This window comes from Filicampus tigris, chromosome 8, assembly GCF_054856515.1.
Source record: "Filicampus tigris isolate MCC_2025a chromosome 8, RoL_Ftig_1.0, whole genome shotgun sequence".
Taxonomy (NCBI): domain Eukaryota; kingdom Metazoa; phylum Chordata; class Actinopteri; order Syngnathiformes; family Syngnathidae; genus Filicampus; species Filicampus tigris.
This window is the reverse complement of record NC_141224.1, coordinates 8937599-8956856: the sequence shown is the minus strand read 5'-3', so window position 1 is coordinate 8956856 and position 19258 is coordinate 8937599. Positions and strand designations below refer to the sequence as shown.

The following is a 19258-nucleotide window of genomic DNA, read 5'->3' as shown; positions in this document are numbered from 1 at the left end:
CCCCGCCTTTGTATGAATGATTTATTTATATTTTTTACACAACGTGCATTTGTACAGTTTTAATGACACAAAATACAGTTCATAAACAAAAACAGAAAGCAAGCAGTGTTCGCACAGTCAAAATGAGAATAAATGAGAAGTAAGTCAGGTGGACTCGCGGGCCTTAGTGGCGCCTCTTCCTCTCCTCACAGCGAGAGCCCAAGAAGGGGGGACGGCAGCGACATTTGTTGGGGGAAATGCATTTTCCTCCATTCAGGCACGGCAGAGTGCACTCGGCTGCAACACACATGAACAAAAATAACATTTTTTCTTCATTTTTGACAAAGTTATGAATCATTTTGTCTTCATCAAATATGGAAAAACACTCACTGGGCACTTTGATAGTGCCACCTGTTTTTTTTTGTTTTTTTCCAGTCACCAATGCCAGTTTGATTTAGGAACATGAAAATTGGTAGCCATGTCTATCATGAGTAGAGCCACAAAAAAGTATCAAGAAGCCATGACCGGCATGAGAATCACTCACCTTTAGTCTAATTTTGCCATTCTGAACCCAAAATGTGACCTTTGTGAATCGTGGAGATACGATGAGAAAATAATTTGGGGTGGTGGATGGGACATGAAAGTGGACCAGAGATTATTGTACCAGAAAATGAGTACCCGCCTATAGGCCGGTCCGGCTCAGATTTTAAACGGGCTCCCGTCAGCGATTCCGAAAGTAAACTTCTATAGTGCAACCCCCCGGCTTGTTCCTCGTCGCGGCCATCGAAGCCTCGCCGCGAAAAATAGACCAAAGACGGACTACAGACAAAAGGCGGATTAAATCCATGGGCTTCCGTCTATTTAAAAATTTCACCCATCATTCGTCTACCGTCAGCAAAACGGGCGTCCGTCATAGACTCATAGACAGACTGGTCTGTCACATAGGCAGAATGCCCAGCTCTCATGATTTCAATAATCTCAATATTTTCTGATATATTTAGGTTTCACAGGAGCTCTGTTAACATAATCTTAACGTTAGCTACACGTCATATATCACTAGAAAAATTGTGTCATGACATATAACGTTAGTTAACATGGCAGAAGAGATAACGTAACTACAGTATCTCAATGGAAATTTGTAACAATAGCTAACTGTAAATCACTGAAATAAACACTGATTAACGCTAGTGCTTAATTCCAAAACCGCTTCAACTCATTTTCAGGACGTTGGCACAAACTAACAACATAAACTTTTCATACTAGTTAAATTTTCAAGACTGATTAGCTAGCTGACATTGTTTCATTTAGAATCCCAAATCAATATATTAACGTCATCGTTAGCAAATTGTCGCCATGTGACAAAGGGAATGCTGGTTATGTATGAATGTGAAACATCACATTCACAGAACGATGAGTAGCTAGTGTTAGTGGACGGGAAGTATGGAACGTTACCGTAAGAGCAAAGTGTGAATGACTTCCTTTTTATCCACTGGGCTAAACTGCAAGTAACATTAGCATATTTTTTTCCAGAATGAGTGTTTTAGGAGAGAAAGATGCTGTGCTTGTGAAACAACTGGATGCAGGGATCGAGTGCAGCTGGAACTGGTTTGGGCTCAAGCTAGAGGGCAAAGTCAGAGAAAAAGCACAAAAACTGACAAGAGTACTGTTTATTTACCCAAACATTTATTAACTCCATCAAATTTGCACTGTGGCACATTTCATGAGAGAAGTTGTTAGTCTCATTTCTTATGCAGCATAACGTGACTGTGTATAGATACTTTAGCGTAACTTTTCTGACTCAAATTCGGAAATTCTGTCGGAAATGGCCAATTCACAACTCAATTCGAGTCGCCGCCGATTTGTGCGGAGTCCTACTGTTGACCTAAATATGCTTGAGGGTCCACAATTTGAGGGTTATTAAACGTACTGGAAAAGCAATATATCCCACAGATGTAGAATCAGTGTGTTGTTGAACTCACCAATGTGGCAGGCGCCTCCAAGCCAGCCTTCAGGACAGCTGCAGATTCCAGGGGCAATGCAGAGGCCCCCATTTCTGCAGCCTTGGGGGCAAATGGCTAGTGGGGAATACAGTAGAGAAGCATTATTAGCAGCAGAAATGTATGTACAGTGAACCCCAGTTTATCGCAGGGGATATGTTCTAGTGACTAGAATCTAGTCAGACTTGCGATAGGTGAAAACCTGTGATGAATTTATAAAACATTTTTAAATAGTTTAACCCCTCTTACATGCTCTGCACTCATTTAAACGTAAGACGTTTTAAAGTGTTCCTTTGTGCTTGTTGTCAAGAGATATAAAGAGAGCATAGGGAAAAAACACAATTACTGCAGCTTAGTTGGGGACTTTCTCTGGATGCTTCATGCTGTTTAATTACGCTGCATCTCTTCCAGTAGACCTCATTGCTGCCTGGTATGTTGTGGCACATCATGCTACTACAATGATCCCTAAATTCAAACTTTTCTGTATACTGTAAAAACACATAAAAACAATTGCTTAAAAAATGTGCGACAGAGCCGGGATGCGAACGATGAACAGTGATATAATGGGTTTCACTGTATTTTAATGCGTTGTTCCTCCTTTTCTATTTTGCAATATTGAGATCAGTTGACTGAACACTGGCCTGTGGATCCAGCTGAGGAGGAAGCCCTGCCCAACCCCTATCCCACCACGCTACTGCATGCTGAGCACCACTTGTCACCTGGGAGCCAAGGTGCTAATGTAATTGGAAACCGGCCCATTTAAAAAAACAATAATAATAACAACACAAACCCTCTTGGCACTTGGAGCCCGTCCAGCTGGAGGGGCAGATGCACTTGGCCACTCCGTTGACAGCGCTGCATTCGCCTCCGTTCCAGCAGCCATCGTCGCATGTCACTGCACACACAAACAACACAAAACAATACTTGTACAACCTAATTTTGCACTTGTGTGAACATTTACAATGCTAAATTGTTACCTTTGTGACAATATCTCCCTCCAAAGCCTGCAGGACATCTGCATTTTCCAGGACGAAGACACACACCTCCGTTCTTACATTTTGGATAGCAGTTGGCTGCATGCACACAATCGATAACAAACGAAATTATGTTTTTTTAATTAAAAATGAATACAATTATATGAAGCCCCTAAAGTGACACGGAGGGGCAAAAAATTGAAATATGTTTCTCATTAGGATGAGAAAGTAGTCCAAAGAATGCATGAATGTGTGACACTATATATTTCAATTTGTATTTCTGAGAGAAAATGACAGTGCAGGACCTAGTTTAGTTATAGTCACACCTGGGACTTTAATTATAGGACATAGTTGCTTCACTTGTAATTTGTCACCATTATGTTGTGTCTGAGAGACATTTAAAACATCTGATATCTTGTAGTCTGCTAAATAAGCCACCGCTGGCAGGCACGTAAATACACTTCTCGTCCTAATGAGAAAGTTTCTCATTCAAACGATTAGAACGACAAACTTTGTCGTGAGGACGTGAAACTAATTTCACTTTGTTTTTCCCTTGTCACTTCAGGGTCTCTGCAAAATAAGACATTTTAAAAAGTGAAAAAAAGTATAATTGCCAGAGGCATTTTTTTTACTAAAACATAAAAAAGATTGACATAACAACATACAATATATATATATATATATATATATATATATATATATATATATATATATATATATATACATATATATGTAACAAATTAAAAATATATTAAAAACAGAAGTACATAAATAAAACAACCTAAAATTTTAATAGAGAATTTTAAACATTCAATATTGTTAAAAAAATCTAAAAACATCAAAACACAAGAACAAAATTCTTATATAAGGTTTTCAAACGTGATCTAATTAAAAAAACAAAACAAAAAACATTAAATGCCAGAAGAATTTTTTCCCAAAATTTAAATTTTGAATATACAGAAGTTATTCAAGTTTTTTTTTTTTTTTTTTTCAAAAAGACATGCACACACAAATACACGCACAAGAACATGCGTTTATGAGAAACAAAACAAAACAAATAGCTAAACTTAAATTGAACTGAATTGTCATTTAGCGAAGGTGAGAATATCGCTTTTGATCGATTTTGTGTGGTTTGGGTGAGGGTAGGTCGAGATGTATTTTATGGCCTTTTAAATAAAGTTTCATTAAAACTGCATTGTACATTGGAATGCAACTTTATTGAAACAAACAATCATGAAATGAATCATAATGGGCATGAAAGTGACAATAAACGTACTGTAGTTTAATGCACTAAATCTTGTGAAAAGGAGCTTTGCATCAATGATGCCTGGAATTAGATTTTATTTAAACAATTATCATAATGAGGTATGCAGGTATTTACTCACCATATTGGCAGTTGTCCCCCTCGTAGCCGCGGCCGCACAGGCAAGTATCGTTGCGGATGCACACTCCGGCGTGTTGGCACGGCGGCTCGCACGTCGCCTTCGGGTCAAAAACGAAGCCCAGCGCCACCCCTCGAGGAGCGTCCGAGCGCGCCCAGCTTCGGCTGCAACACAGCCCGCAAAGCCACACTGCCAGCAGCAGAGCTGCCGTGGTCGGTCCCGGTCCCCCGAAAAAGCTCATGACTGACTCAGAGGTAAAAAGGGAAGTCCGCCTATGGAGGAATCGCACCGATGGAGCTCCCCGCCGCCCGGCAGCAAGCCCGGAGACAAGCGGGAGGTCAGTGCGGGGGAGGCGGGCGTGGCCGACCTGCGGGGAGGGTCCTTGGTGGTGGTGGTGGTGGGGATGCGACTTTGACCTCAAACTTAAACATTTTCATAACATTTCAATGCACTCATACCATACATTTGATGTTGTCAAATTAATTCAAATTAACTCTGACTGGCGCCGTTAATTAGCCTCTTTGGCTAGTTAGCTATGTTTGCTTCGAATGTGGAACTTACGTGGCATTTTAAGTCATCAACGTCACTATTTTGCTCTAATATTTCTAGCTGATTTGTTTCCGATTTACAATATAACAGCCCTGAAACATGTACGCCATACACTTAAGATTATATTAAAATAATTAGAATTAATTTAGAATTGCGTCGTTAATTAGCCTCTTAGCTAGCAAGTTAGCCACACTAGCTTTGACTTCCAACTAACGTTAGTATTAGCATAATGTCATTAACGTCACTAATATTTCTAGTAGCAACGTGACAAATGGCAGCTATCTTGGTGGAATTGTCTATTCAAAAACGTATACATCAAAAGCTTCTAAAATCACCTATAACAAAAATATGTAGTAAAACAATTTACTTTAAAGAACTTGCTAATTAGCTCCATAGATTGCTAGTTAGCTTCAACTTCAATCTCATGTTAAAATTTACTTTTTATATTTGACCTTTTACAATGATTTCACATCATATATTATTCATATTTACTGCCGATAACATTTACGTCATCAATTTGTAGTAACATTTCTACTTTTACTCCTTTTTTTCAAACAAAACACAATAAGCGCAAAAGTGCCCACCCCTGTTCCTACAGTATTTCCTTGCCCAGGGCAAAGGTTTCAAAATGTTCTTTACATTTACACGTTGCTGTATTTTGGTGCATGTCTATCAAGTATTATTTTAATCCTTAAATCAAAGAATTGAATGTACACTTGCCAAAACAGTCCCTTGGTATACGGTAGGTAAAGTCCCAACTGTTATTTTGCCAGCTTTTAGTCAACATTTCAGTTAGTCTGTAAAAATGTTTCTGTCTGAGTTGTTGTGAAGAATGTCACAAGTAGAAAAAACGTTTATGCAGATGATCCCACATGTGGAAAAGTCATTGGCAAACGCACAGGGAGAGGAAACATTGAGCCTATATGACCTGCCGATGGAGGTCAGCTGGAGTTGCAACAACACAGTCAATGGGGGAGTGTTGGGTCAGTCTATGCATTTTTCTAACAATGTCTAAAACGAATGTCATTTGGCCATTTGTTCTTGTGATAATGGTTTGCAGCCCAAGAAGGAGTCGCTTAAAATGTCGTATTGTTTCAGTGTATCGCTCAAAACCGTAATTTGAATAATACTAGGATAAAATGAAAATTCCGAAGTCTGATTAGGATATGTATTGCTACAGTAGCTAAAGTAACAAGAAAACCAAAATATCAAAGCTGGCAAAAATGATGTCCGTCAGGTTTTTGGCTGGTGTCAGCCACATTTAATTTCATCATAATTCGCACCCCCACTTTATTTATTGCTGACCTTTCAGTTATGTTTTAAAAATGGTTTTATACAGTATACAGCTAAGTCTCAATTTATAGTTGCGTGCATAGTACCACACTGTGCCAAAACATCCTGGGCAGCACTGAGCTCTGCTCGAAGAGATGCAACGTAATTAACAGCAACAAGAGGAAGATAAGGAGCACAGAATATATGCCTGTGAGTATTGTCATATGCTGTTTGTATGTGTTGCTGGCACCAGATGTGTTCAAGTAGCATAGTTAGATTGAAGGTTTAGAATGACCACATCTATGCTAATTTTAGTTAATCCGTCTATGGCATTTCATTAACTGTATGTTAGCATCAAGCTGTCAAATTTTCGTTAGATTAAATTCTATATGGTTTTCTTGACGATTTTGGTGTTTATATTTCCAGTGATCATTGTATTTTGTCGTATATGTGTCAGTTCTGTAGTAATCTCTAACCGCAAGTCAGAAACAAAAACAGCTTGAAGCAAGCACACTTTGCCTTTGAAGTTGGAAAATTGGAAAATGAGTAAGAAACGCTAAGGAATACTGTACTTAAGTGTTTTAATAAGTCAAAATGTGTTTGAAGTGTATTGCAGGGGAAAACTATACCTTTAAAAATGGTCTCAATAGCACAGATTTTCATCCAGCGCGAGCGCGTCTGGAATACTGTATTTGCATTTGCTTTTGAATTAAAGTGAAGTTGCGACCTATACTCTATACAGTTTGTATTTTTCTGCTTCTGTGTATTTTGTGCTGCAGGGAGTTGTATGTCAAACAGGAAGCAAGCCGGTCGGCGTTTTGACGAGTGTAACAGATGCGAACATACCGCGATGCTCTGGAGACAACTGGCGCAGTTTCTAGGTCGAGGAAGTCGTCGGAATAACTTGGACGTAGTGCCGTGTAAATGCCACTGGGAGTTTGAATAACTCTAATAAATAAGGTTATGTGGTAGGATTTATGTATGCTGGGTTTCCATTCACATTGCTGTGCATTGCTTAGTTGACTCCAGTGTCTCTTAATGTCATCCATTTTGCTATTTGTGTGTTGTGTCATTTTCTTGGTTTGTTAGTTTTGAGCAGTGTCTCCTTACAGAGGCAAGGAATATTGTTTACATCCGAAAAACCTCATGACACCTCCAAACAAAAATGTCACACTAATGTGTCACAGCCCATTGGTTGGCAAACAGATATATAGGCTACAGGCTACATTTCTATTTTGTTGTTTTTGACCAGAAATATGAGTAATTGGCTGGGCTGAACCAGTTTTGTATTGAAAATGTTTACTCTTCTTGATATTTTGACTGAGAACCACTGAAAAATGTGTGTAGTAAGGTAACTGAAGTACCGGTAATCATGTGACGGTCTACAGTGCCACCTGGAGTTCACAGACAATACAACACAAAGAAATGACAACACATTTTATTTTGGGCCTTCCTGCTCGCATAACTCAAATGTTCTCCATCTTATTGCTTTTCTTTCGCAAATTAATGAATCCAATTAAAGTATATTTAACAACAACATATCACAAGTATTATGGAGTAGGGTCAAGGAAGAAAGCCACCACAGATTTAGAAAAGAAAGACAAATTGCATTCACAGTTCAGTTAAAAATTAAGCTCCAAAATGTTGTAACCTTGAAAATATCACTTTCTACTTTAAATGCAAAACTATCAGATAGTAATTACAAATACATTTGACTGCAATCACATTTATGTTAGAATTACACTCCAAAGAAATGCTCAAACAGTTGAAATAATCCTAAATAAACAATAGCAGAGACAAAATACAGCAAAAATAAACAGTCCGTGTTGCATTTAAGAAAAACACACAAAAACATCAGAGGTGTCAACTAAACTTGAAAGTACCTTTCTCCCTTAATAGACTTTTTAAGTCAAAGCTAAAATATTTCTGAAGTTGGATTTCGTGAGCTTAAACAAGTACCTGTAGGAGGTGAAGGTGCCGTGGAGTTTAGTGGTCCAGACCAGCTGGCAAAAAAAATGCCAAACAGTAGTTGGAGTCTGAACTGTGCAAGCTTATTAAAACACATTTTTATTGTTAAAATAAAAGAACCTTTTTTTAAACCAAGTGTTTTACTCGGCCTTACCACACCGTTAATGGCAATCAAACAGCCGTAAGGCAGATGTTTTATTCAAGACATCTTCTCGGTTGTTTAAAACGCATTCAATCCCAAAGACATATTCAGTGACATGTCTTGTCACTGTCCAGCCATTCAATCCCAGGAATTTATTTATATATTTTTTTCAAATCTGATCAAACGTTAAGGTAAAAGAGTGTCTGAAAATGTCTGGTACTGAATGAGTTAATTGATGAAAAAAAGCACCAAATAACTTCACCTTTCCTTATAAGACGAATACTTTTTTAAGGTTCAACGAATGTTGTTCTTAGAAGACCTTCATGTGACCGTGCAAGGATGTGGTGTTCCCCCCGCAGTCCACATACTGGTACATCTCCTGAGACACCTGCTCGGCGTGACCAAAGTATGATGTGGTCACGGTAATCCTGGTTAAAAAAATAAGAATAAAAAATTCACCTTCAGTCCACAGCAAGGTTATCATAGTTAAGTAGTGTACAATACTTACGGTATATTCCCGTATTTTATGGCCAATTTGGCGCACTGTATTATTAGATGCAATATCAATGAATGAGTATTTTAAAATGTTTTCATACGTAAGGCGCTCCAGGTTATTCGGCGTTAAGTCAACCCCCCCAAAATTCTTTACAATAATGTGTTCTATGTACATCAACTAGTCTAAACATGGCATTCTAATTAACATTGTTTTTGTGGAATATGAGTTAGGCAGCAAATCCAACTTTTTTTTTTTTTTTTTTTTTTTAATCCATCTCAGGGGGCAACCATTTTTCCGCTTCCTGTCGACTTGAAATGACATCACAGTTGCTCAGGGCTCAGATAAAGACCAATCACGGCTCACCTGTTTTCTGAAGCTATAGCAGGAAGTACTTCTAGTTTTGTTATGACGGAAACGCCTGCTAACTTTAGCCGTGTTTATATGGTGACTTTTTTGTCATTTGGCTTAAAATCATTCCAAATGAAGTGCTCTGGTCACCTGTTTACATGTGTCGTGATCTATTCCGATCGGCCGTTTACTTGCTCCACCCTGTTAATCAGATCAGCCGTTATACAGCCGCGTGACATGCGGAGATCGATGTAAACATCTATCGATCAAGACGGAGTTCATTCATCTATTTAGCACAGTATTCGCGATCGTTTTAACGCTTTATTAAAGCAGCATCTTAATAAAAACAAGTTAGCAGTCATTTAAAACAAGTTCTCGTGTCGCAGGCGAGCTCTGGTAAGACGCTGCCTTTTTAAAGTGCGCATACAATAACATCGCTACCCATTCACATCAAGACAGAGCATGTGCCGACCAGATGCAGCCTGGCTATTCCGACTGAACTGTTTACATGAAGCTCGTTCGGATTGGCAAAAGGAATATACCACCCCTGTGAATTTGAGGACTTATGGAATGTAAGGACTGATGTGCTTAAAAAGGACGAGGACGGACGGGGTCGAAGGACGATTATTTTTATGAATACGGACGGAGTGATGAGGACAGAAGGGTACCCAGGTCGCAGACGGAGGACGTAAGACGGACCGGAGAAAAAAGGGTAAAGTGCCCATCTCTGCAATATCCCCATTGATATAAGTGAGATGCCATCCATAATCTATTCCAGACCCCTCTAAAACAATTTTTGATTGTGTTTTTTGAAAAAGAAAAATAGCACTTTAGTTTGAAATATAAAACCTAATGAACAATAGTCACCCACACTGTCCAGGTGACACAAAGTACAGTAACAAGTCCTACTTACTGCATCATGACCACCATGTTGTGCACTTTGATGGTCGGCAGCGTGCAGTAGTCGCTGTGGACATCGAGACAAAAGGTCAGCACATTTTGACAAAAGTCCATGTTGCATGGAATAGTACACTTTGCGGAACATCAACTTACAACATATTTAATTCTTTTGCAACCAGAGTTGGAACTGTGTAATCAATCTGTAAAACACAAACAGAATTTTTAACTTGTGGTTCACAGGTGAGCAGATTAGAAATGTTAATGGTGTTTTTTTTTATCCCTTCAGCAATTTACTCTAATTCCAAAGTTTGCAGAAGCCTATCTGTTATCCACATTGAGCAGGAGGAAGGCTGTGCTGCACTGTCATTGATTGTTGGTTTGGACCACTGGAGGGCGTTTGATGCTCGTTTTTGACTTGATATATCCTTCAGATCACAGAAGTCTCATTCACAAGGGAACATGCCTCTGACAGGTTAGGCTTCTTCTCTCGCACCATAGTTTGAATGAGTGATGTGTGATGCAAAGAAGATACTGCGTGAGGTAAACTGCGACTGAAATTTACAACTCGTAAGTTTATTCAAAAATGCAGACATACTTGACATGGTCATTGAGGGATTGACTGATTAATTTATGATATAGAAACAAATTAAATGTCTTAACCTGGGTCATGGTACATGTAGCATACAGCTAGCATACTAACGTCAGTAAATGAGCCTGGCCTAACACTGAGTCATATCTTTTGGGTGACTGTTACCTTTTTATTTAGAATGTGTTAGTCTATGGTATGTAGTCTATTTCTCTGTTATCTAACTAAGAAGACTAATTGCTTGAGCACGACTTTAGCGTTGCTCACGTTAATGACACAGGTTTTTTTTATGCTGAAGTAGGTTCCATACTGTTGTCTAGTCAGCCAGGCATATTTATTATACTTTTTATTCTTGCAAATTTATGTTAGAATATGCTTGCAATGTGATTAGAAAGTGTGTTTTAATAAGTTTAATGTGTTTAAAGTATGTGGGAGGGGTAGAACTATATGAAGAGAAACGTTAATCTATATAGACCATATCACAGATTTTTACCTATCTGTCTAGAAAATATCCTCTCCATAAACGGTAGTCAACGATAGCCCTATTGTTGTGCTTAAAGAAAACCAGTACAGACCTGTCGCCGGTCCAGAGGTACGATGACAGTGCTGTTTTTGTTGAACTTGGCCTTGCCGATCACCGTCTTGGCAAACTCCACTTGGGCGGTGATGTTTGTGACAGTTACGGCGTAATAGTTGTTGTTTGTGATGTTCAGGGTATTCTGGATGGAAGAGGACAATGTGTATATATATGTGAAATTTTGGCTTTAAAACACCAACATTCACTGATTACTGATGTTGATTGGTATACAGGTTATGTGGTAACCGGTGCTTAACACAATTGCTAGGAAACAGTTGGTAATATTGTTTTTTTGTGGATGTCTCTTGGATGGGTTGTGTCTGTTCCATTCGTTGCACCTTGTGGTACCATGACAATGAAGCTATTCTGATTCTGAAGTGTGGTTGATGAAAGTGAAATCAATTATTCGTGGTAACACTTGGAAAACCAGTATGGCAATGATCATTTCCTGAACAGTTAAAGTGAAATTAGATCAATTTCTGCACAGAAGTTAGGCATCAGTGGGCGAATTCCCTAGTAGAAGTTTGTCAATCAAGCCCTGGAATTTGCACAAAATGGCTTGGCGAATCCTGGAAATCACTGCCAAACTTTGATTCCATGCTGTGCCCACATTAGGAGGCTTAGGCAAAAAAAAAAAAAGAAAAAAAATACATCACATTAAACGTCGCCCATCCGTCTAAGATACATAGTTCAGTCTGTGGATCATTTGGCTGAATCTTCTAGTAGGATTTCGTCAAAGTGCACAAGCGCTCTGTAAAGCTGAACAGCTGGTCTCCTAATGTCCCAGACACCTGTATTAAATGTGGAGAAGGACAAGGTACTAGCTTTCTACTAGCTACTTAGCTGTGTATGGGAATGCCCGAAACTACACAAGATAATGGATAGAAGAAAGACATATCGAAAATTGCTAGAATTCATGTTACTGTACCTCACCAAGCAAATGTTTTTGTCCTGGGGATTAGGCCTGTCACAAACTAATCTTTTCAGAATGAATTATTCTATCGATTATTCCATCAATTAACTTGTGTTATAATAGACTTAAATTGACTTGTGTTATAATAGGGGGGGCAGATGACTTTGATGAAGCATGGAAACCTTAAATCCAACATTTTTTTAACAAAAAAGATATTGTCCAACACAGTGCAAGGCAGCACAGCTGGGCAATCTTACTGTAATATTGAGATAGATGATCTTATTCTTGTCATCGTAGGCCACGTAGGCGGCCTTCACGCCCACGTAGTCGACGTCGATGGTGCGAGGGAACAGGAAGAAGACGGCAAGGCTGGACAGCAGTAGGCACACGCAGACCGATATGGTCACGTAAAGCTTTCTGCGTGTCAGACAAAACATAAGTGAGAAAAAAAGCCAACAACTTTCTTGTTCGCTTATCGGTGCGAGAACACTCACGTCCTACTTGGCCTTAGCCTTTGGTCGCTGTAGGGAATCAGAGCCACCAGCTGATTCTCCTGACCTGTTCAATGATTAGGAAAACAATGAAAGCAGTTATTGTTACAGCAGACTAAACGAATGGAACAACTTCACTGTCAAAGCGCGCAACGCCTGTTTTATTCTTCTTAATTTTTCCAAATGATGGAATTCCGTCGTATCGACAGAGGTCTTTAAGTCCTGTTAATAATATACTCTCATTAGCGATAGTGGGCTATATTGTAAAATGAGCTAACGTCGATACGCTACCTTGTGTAGGTTAAGTGTAGACGAGCTGTTGTGGTATACACTATGTTCCTTGTTGAGTGTGAAATGAGTCCCAAACTTTGAACTTTTGTGTCGTTTATGGGCTCTTTCCTGCTGGCTCACCACAATAGTGCAGACTTACAGTTTTTCTACATAAAGTGGTGTGTGCAGTCCTCAGTAATATTATTTCGTGTGGAAAAACAATCACTGCGAAGCTGAGAGGCAGAGATTCTATTTTGATATTTATTGTAATCTAATTATTCAAGTTATTTGATTATTTGCTGAAACCCTAGTAAGTAGCCTAAGGTAAGAATGATGCACTGCACTTAAACCTCACTCACATAGTTGAGTGCGCTCAAGAATGAGTACGAATATTTTTTTTTACCTCGTGGGATGCGACCCGTTCCTTGACACGTGGGACAGGTCACGCTGTCCCGTCCAGTGAACTCCACATACGGAAACTGCGACACGTCGCCGTTCTTAGAGTCCTCCTGTGCTGGCGTCTCATCGTACTCGTCTGTGTTTGGCGTCAATGCGTCCTGGGTGTCATCTTTGTGCCTGGCCAGCAGTGACTGGGATTTCCCCATAGCTGATGCCCTCACTATATCGCACACACAAAACACATGCACATTACCACAAACAAGTTGATGACTGAACCATGCCGATGAAAATGGAGGCGAGCGTTTTGTCTCAAAATTCTCAAAAGATGTGCAAACCTTTTTCCTTAAGAATGACACTGTGAAGAGGGTGTACACAGGAAATTTAGTGAATTAAAATCTGTAAGACTCCGGTTTCACCATATATATGCTTACCAGCACAACACAGTTACAGTTAAAGTAAAAAAATAAATAAAAAATTGCTTAGATGTTTAGCTTTTTTTATCTATGGCTTTTTTAGTGAAAAGGAACGGCCGCAAGGGATCCAAGGGAATTTACACAAATAGCAAGACTCTGAGAAGCTGTCTCAACAAGAGGCTACACAGGAAGTTTTGTGAAATATAAGTAGTAAGACTTGAGTGCACGTTATACGCAATGTGAAGATTGAGCTAAACCTGCTTTACGTGGTTAGAAACGTTTAAATATATGCACAGTGGATGGTAAAGCTAAATATCATCGTTGTACTGTGAAAAACACTTATCTCCAATTTTGGAAACTTTTATTTTTCACTTTAATGCGATGTCTGTAACGCGGAAACATGATTCATGTAAAAACAAGAAAATGAAAAAAAAATGGAGAAGTGTTTTTCACATGACAGTGACGATATGTAGGTTACTCACATATAAATTGTTTAGCGCTAAAATTGCTTGACAATGCACCAGTGTCTAGCCCGTGAGTGACATTAGGAGCCAGTCTATTCTTCCATCACTTAATTAAGGTCAGTTTGCAGTTTTGAAACTGTTAGTAAGATTTGAATGTACTATAGAATCACTCCCCCCTGCCCACTCCACTTGCTGACCTAATCAAATATGTACAATTATCTTTCACGTGTTGTACAGTAGGTAACATTAGAGCAATTGAAAAACAATACCCTCATGTATTCACACAGTTTTCACTGTAAATGGATGTGGGTTATCGTGTCTGACCCATGTGTCTAAATTTGATGTCCAAATATAAAAGTTCTGCTTGCTCATTATGTAAGAAAGGACCAATAAAAACGATGATTTGTGCTAAACAAAAACAAGATAATTAATGCATACTTGGCAAAGTTGATAAAAAATATATATGTATTTCAAAGATATATCATCGAAACACTCAGCAATACATGCATTAAACAGAAAATGCATGTGGGTCAATGTTGACCCATGTTGTACATCAAAGGCTAACCATTACATACATGACTTAACATGTTAAACAACATGAAGCTTTGGCCCTGTCCGCCGTGCTGTTACCAAAGCTAAGACACGGTCGGGAACACAAAGTACCGCCATCTTAAAATCATTGCTATCGCTCCAGTTTCCTTGGAGGCTGTTAATATTCAGCTACAAATGTGAGATTATCTCACTTTAACCGAGATAATGAAGTTATGTCGTCACGCTTTGCTGACATCGAGCAACTGATTCTCACGAGACAACGCAGCACACTCAATAGACCGCATGCGTCATCGCTACCGTTTTTTTTTTGCATTGCTACTTCTCTTCATTTTTTTTTTTTTAAACAGGGAAACAAAAGTGTCAAGCCGGTGCGGTACGGACTGACTCACCCGTGTTATCGCGCTTTATTTTGCGGAATTGGCTGTCATAAGGTTGGAGCGCCGGGTTTGTTGTGCTTCGAATCTATTCTGCAGGGGGAGAACGAAGCTATCCGGAACGTCCCACTTCCTTCTCCCCATTGGCCAGAAGCTGTCAACACTTCCGACGTTACAGTTTAGCGTCAATATTAAATTAAATGCAGACGGTAAAGCAAATGCACAGAGCATATAATACAGCCAATATTTAATCCGTTAATCTCACAAGGGTCGCGGTCGTGCTGAAGCCTATTCCAGTTGTTTTCGGGCAGTTGGCAGCTAGGGTACACCCTGAAATGGTTGCCAGCCAATCGGAGGGCACACAGAGACAAACAAACGTCGCACTCACGATCACGCTTTAAAAAAAAACATGGTAACATTATTTTTAATGCATTAAAGTATGGATCAAATATTCAACCATTTATCAATGCATGCATATTGTAAATGTCAGTGTGTGTAAAAATGTAATAGTTGGCAGTGTTGTTTGCATTGAGTGGCCAGACGGTGGCAGTGTACAACCATGCTTGACTGGCTCAGTATGTTGTGCATAAACGTTTTAATGTGTTCAACCTCTCCTTTGCCTCATCTCCCCCAACTCTGTGCCCCCCAATTGAAAGGTCCAATTACAAAGTCAAACAACATCTCCTGAGTTTATGGCAGGACAGATTATTTTACGTCATTGTAAATTTCCATTTGCAAGCCGTTTGGCATCCACATGAAACATAAGCTAAAAATAAAAATGCAGTTTGGCCATCACAATGACCTACTTGGCGTCATTATGAAGTTTGTCTTAATACTCGGGCTAAATGACAAGAATGAGTATCAGGCAGAGGCCGTAAATATCCCCCGCTTGGACAGATTTACCACTTTTGTAGCAAATATGCTTTTAATGACGCACCACTAACACATTTTCAACGTTTTAAATGTGAATTCTCTTGAGTTTCACACTGATAGTTAGTGAGAAATGCATTCATTTATGAATCGAGGAATAAAATAAGAATCTTTGACAAGCTCAGAGCAAATCTGCAGCGGCTGATATGGAAACGTCTTTGACTAAATGGCTCAGCAGTCACCAACAGCTATTTTAGAACATCAGCACTTCATTAAATAGATTTTATAAAAGGAATAACCTCACAGCCCCTATCTATAACTTCTTTGAAATGATGTCCCCCCCCACCAAAAAAAAAAAGAATCTACTGCACAGCCCTGGTTTAACATGTGTGTGAATATTTTTACATCGTGTTTCTGTATGGCAGATTAAACATATTGTAATGATATGTTACTTTAACATGTTATACTTCTTTTGTATCTTGATAAGATAAGCTTGTAAAAATCAATGTAACAATAAAAATATACTGTTTGCGCTTATTTTTTATCAGAAAATTATAGTCTGATGAAGCATTTTTCTCAGGTGCATGAAAATAGTGGTCAACATATATTAGTTACGTAATGCTGATCACTGGTGTAGCGATATTGTATTTGCTCATATTTCTGTTCCTGCTTATACTATAGTTTGTAACGTTTTATCGCGAGGCAGATTTCATAGGGCTCAAACGTACCTGCCCCATCGACCAAAGAATAAATAGGGTGCGAAAAGGAGAATGGAATTATACGACAATTTTATTTACAGTATACAGTTGAATCGTTTCAGAATATAAATTGCCCATTGTAAAGTGCAAAAAACAGTGCTCTCTTCTGTACAGGTAGATTTCTACAAGTATGATTTCCTATCTTGTGAGATCACATTGCATCAATTTTAACAAGCCTCTAAATGAATCATGTTCTTAATCTGTTTGGTCACACTGAAAGAAACATTTTTAATGACTTTTCTCAAGTCGTTAGGAAAAAAAAATAAATGGAACAAAAATCCCTACAGGCCGCACACAATTACCAAGCTTCCCCTACTGTGGTGGTCCGGCTTGTGGAATCAGCCCACTCGTTATCTTAAAGTAGCATTTCACGCCATTTTTAACTCAAAAACATTCAATGGGAATGCTGTGCCGGATGGGGGATAAACAGTGCAGGATGTAGAATTAACATCGCAGGTTGGGTAAAACAATAAAGGATGCAGAAAAACAAATGTACAGGATGGGTCAAAAAATGCAGGGCGCGAAAAAAAAAAACAGTGCAGGATTTAGAAAAATGGTGCAAGATGGGATGAAATGGTGCAAAACTGTGCAGCATGGAGAAAAACTGCAGCATGGGGAAAACGGTGCAGCATGCTGAAAAAACAGTGGTGGACGGGGGGAAACAGTTCGGGATGTAAACAAAACGCTGCAGGATGTGGGAAAACAGTGGAGGATTCTGACAAACCAGTGCCGGATGGATAAACGCGCTAAATAAATGCCCACTGAACAACTTTTGGGATTGGTAACAGACCAACTCAGCAGGACAAAAATGTCCACTGGCTAAAGGCTATTTAATTCTGCTCAACATGTGGAACAAATCCAAATAAATTGAAATGTGTCATTTTAGGGGTCACACGGTGCCAACCTGTGCAGCCATGTTTGACTCGTGTGTTAAAATGCAGCAGGACGTCCAGTCACGCGCCACGGACACTTCATGGAGCAAATAGAGCACAACAGGGGTGGTGTGTGTGTGTGTGTGCAATCGTTCCAAGTACATCCATCATGTTAGGTTGTCTCGTTTGACCTACAGTGTGCGTCGTCTCCCCATGCAAACTCTATCTCGTATTCCCTTGACCAGCTGGGCTTGCATCTGTCCAGCTCTGAATCTGGCAGCCGAGGATCTTCTTACGTGATAAACGTGATTTAAAAGTGACCACACACTTTCACGCTTTAGAACGTAAGGATTATATTATTTAAGGCTGGGACTAATGATCATTTAATAATCAATTCATCTGTTAATTACTTTGTTGATTAATTAATGAATTGGATCTTTCTGTTTTTTTCATTTTCTATCTCTATTTAAAAACAGGACATCATTTCACATTGACAGTGCAGAAAATGCACAAACAATGATTCATTGATGGTTATGATTCAGTTACTGGTTTGGGCCGTTACATGTCAGAAAATAAGCATAGATTTTGATCATTGTTTACCCAAGTAAAAGCAGATGTTTACAAATGTGTTAATTTGGGGGAGAAAAAAACCCCACACACCAAGATAATCAGTCTGTTCACGGAGAACTACAGAAATCAGAGCATATTTAATGCTGAGCTGCACCTCTAAAGTGTAATTATTGTATGTTGGGACCAAGGTTATTATAGGTAACGAACACTACCAAAATTTTGTTTACTAAAATGAAAACACAAATGCGTTTTTAAAATAAATTAAAAAAAGAAACTACATCTTGCTATATTATTAATAATTTTCACAGAGGAAAAATAACATTTTTAATGAATAACGTAATTTTCTGTGTTTTATGTTTATGGAAACTTTGACAGGGAATGGCAATTAATTCACCCCTTAAAGCCTCTTTTTTAATTGTTCATTATCTGCCAAACTGCTGCTTGTTCTGAAGTGAGTTGAATTGAGTTTATTGCCACCATGCAGCACTCATGTCTCAAATTTTTGCACGCAAGTCAAAGCAAAAAATTGTCTGAGCTAAGGTTCTTGTCGTGAAGAACTTCTAAGTGTCTAAAGGCACAACCGAACAGTATATCTAAATTGAGCATAATTGGAAAATTCTATTTCTCTTTGGCACAAAGAAACAAGAATCGCTCTGCTGCAATGTCTTATACTTGTACTGTCAGAGAGACCAAAGGACTGTCGACATGAAGGCGGTGAAGCCGTGTCAGATCTTCAACTTGAGGCTGACAAGTCCTGGGCGTCGCTCGTTGACGGTCGACACAACAAATCGGATGTGACAGTCGGACGTGGCGACTCTGGCGGCTCTTGATCACCTTCTCATTTAGCAAATTGATCAGGCGGCTTGAGAGGAAGTCAACTAGAATCCCATCATGTCGAAGAGGCCTTGAAGGAAAGACGTCATGTGTGTATGAAGGAGGGTTTAATCGTGGCAGAAAGACATTCATCGTGGGTAGGGGTGGGCGATATGGGTTAAAAAAAAAAAAAAAAAATCGATATTTTTTCAAAAAATTCGATAACGATAATTTGACGATATTTTACAAAAAATATTCTAAATCTGCACTTGCTCCAGGGTGTCCCCCGCCTACTGCTCGAAGACAGTTGGGATAGGCTCCAGCACGCC

The 19258-nt window shown here is 39.1% G+C and overlaps 3 protein-coding genes across 3 annotated transcripts in view; 1 reads left to right on the top strand and 2 right to left on the bottom strand.

Annotated features, from left to right (window-relative positions):
- Window positions 1-4: 4 nt before the first annotated feature.
- seraf (Schwann cell-specific EGF-like repeat autocrine factor) lies at window positions 5-5058 on the bottom strand. Its single transcript, XM_086039422.1, has 5 exons — window positions 4336-5058; window positions 2954-3049; window positions 2767-2871; window positions 1959-2054; window positions 5-276 (listed from the first exon to the last, which is right to left on the bottom strand). Exons 1-5 carry the CDS (start codon window positions 4571-4573, stop codon window positions 164-166), a joined length of 648 nt encoding a protein of 215 aa, XP_085895548.1. The 5' UTR covers window positions 4574-5058; the 3' UTR covers window positions 5-163.
- Window positions 4348-19258, top strand: part of thsd7ab (thrombospondin, type I, domain containing 7Ab) — a 126570-nt gene continuing 111659 nt past the window's right edge. Inside the window, exon 1 of the transcript XR_015087994.1 lies at window positions 4348-4669. The gene's annotated coding sequence lies outside the window, so the exon portion shown is untranslated. The remainder of the gene's footprint in view (window positions 4670-19258) is intronic.
- Window positions 7576-15371, bottom strand: tmem106ba (transmembrane protein 106Ba). Its single transcript, XM_086039420.1, has 8 exons — window positions 15062-15371; window positions 13248-13463; window positions 12578-12641; window positions 12341-12500; window positions 11169-11312; window positions 10161-10207; window positions 10021-10074; window positions 7576-8691 (listed from the first exon to the last, which is right to left on the bottom strand). The coding sequence occupies exons 2-8, from the start codon at window positions 13447-13449 to the stop codon at window positions 8574-8576; spliced, it is 789 nt and encodes a 262-aa protein (XP_085895546.1). The 5' UTR covers window positions 13450-13463; window positions 15062-15371; the 3' UTR covers window positions 7576-8573.

Excerpts from the sequence above, each read along its gene's own strand:
- seraf (XM_086039422.1), bottom strand. The coding sequence starts at position 4,573 with ATGAGCTTTTTCGGGGGACCGGGACCGACCACGGCAGCTCTGCTGCTG. Across the intron at positions 3,050-4,335 it reads GGGGGACAACTGCCAATATG|CCAACTGCTATCCAAAATGT; the intron begins GTGAGTAAATAC and ends GTGTGCATGCAG. Across the intron at positions 2,055-2,766 it reads GGGCTCCAAGTGCCAAGAGG|CCATTTGCCCCCAAGGCTGC; the intron begins GTTTGTGTTGTT and ends ATTCCCCACTAG.
- tmem106ba (XM_086039420.1), bottom strand. The coding sequence starts at position 13,449 with ATGGGGAAATCCCAGTCACTGCTGGCCAGGCACAAAGATGACACCCAG. Across the intron at positions 11,313-12,340 it reads TCATCTATCTCAATATTACA|AATACCCTGAACATCACAAA; the intron begins GTAAGATTGCCC and ends TCTTCCATCCAG. Across the intron at positions 8,692-10,020 it reads AACATGGTGGTCATGATGCA|GATTACCGTGACCACATCAT; the intron begins GTAAGTAGGACT and ends TTTTTTAACCAG.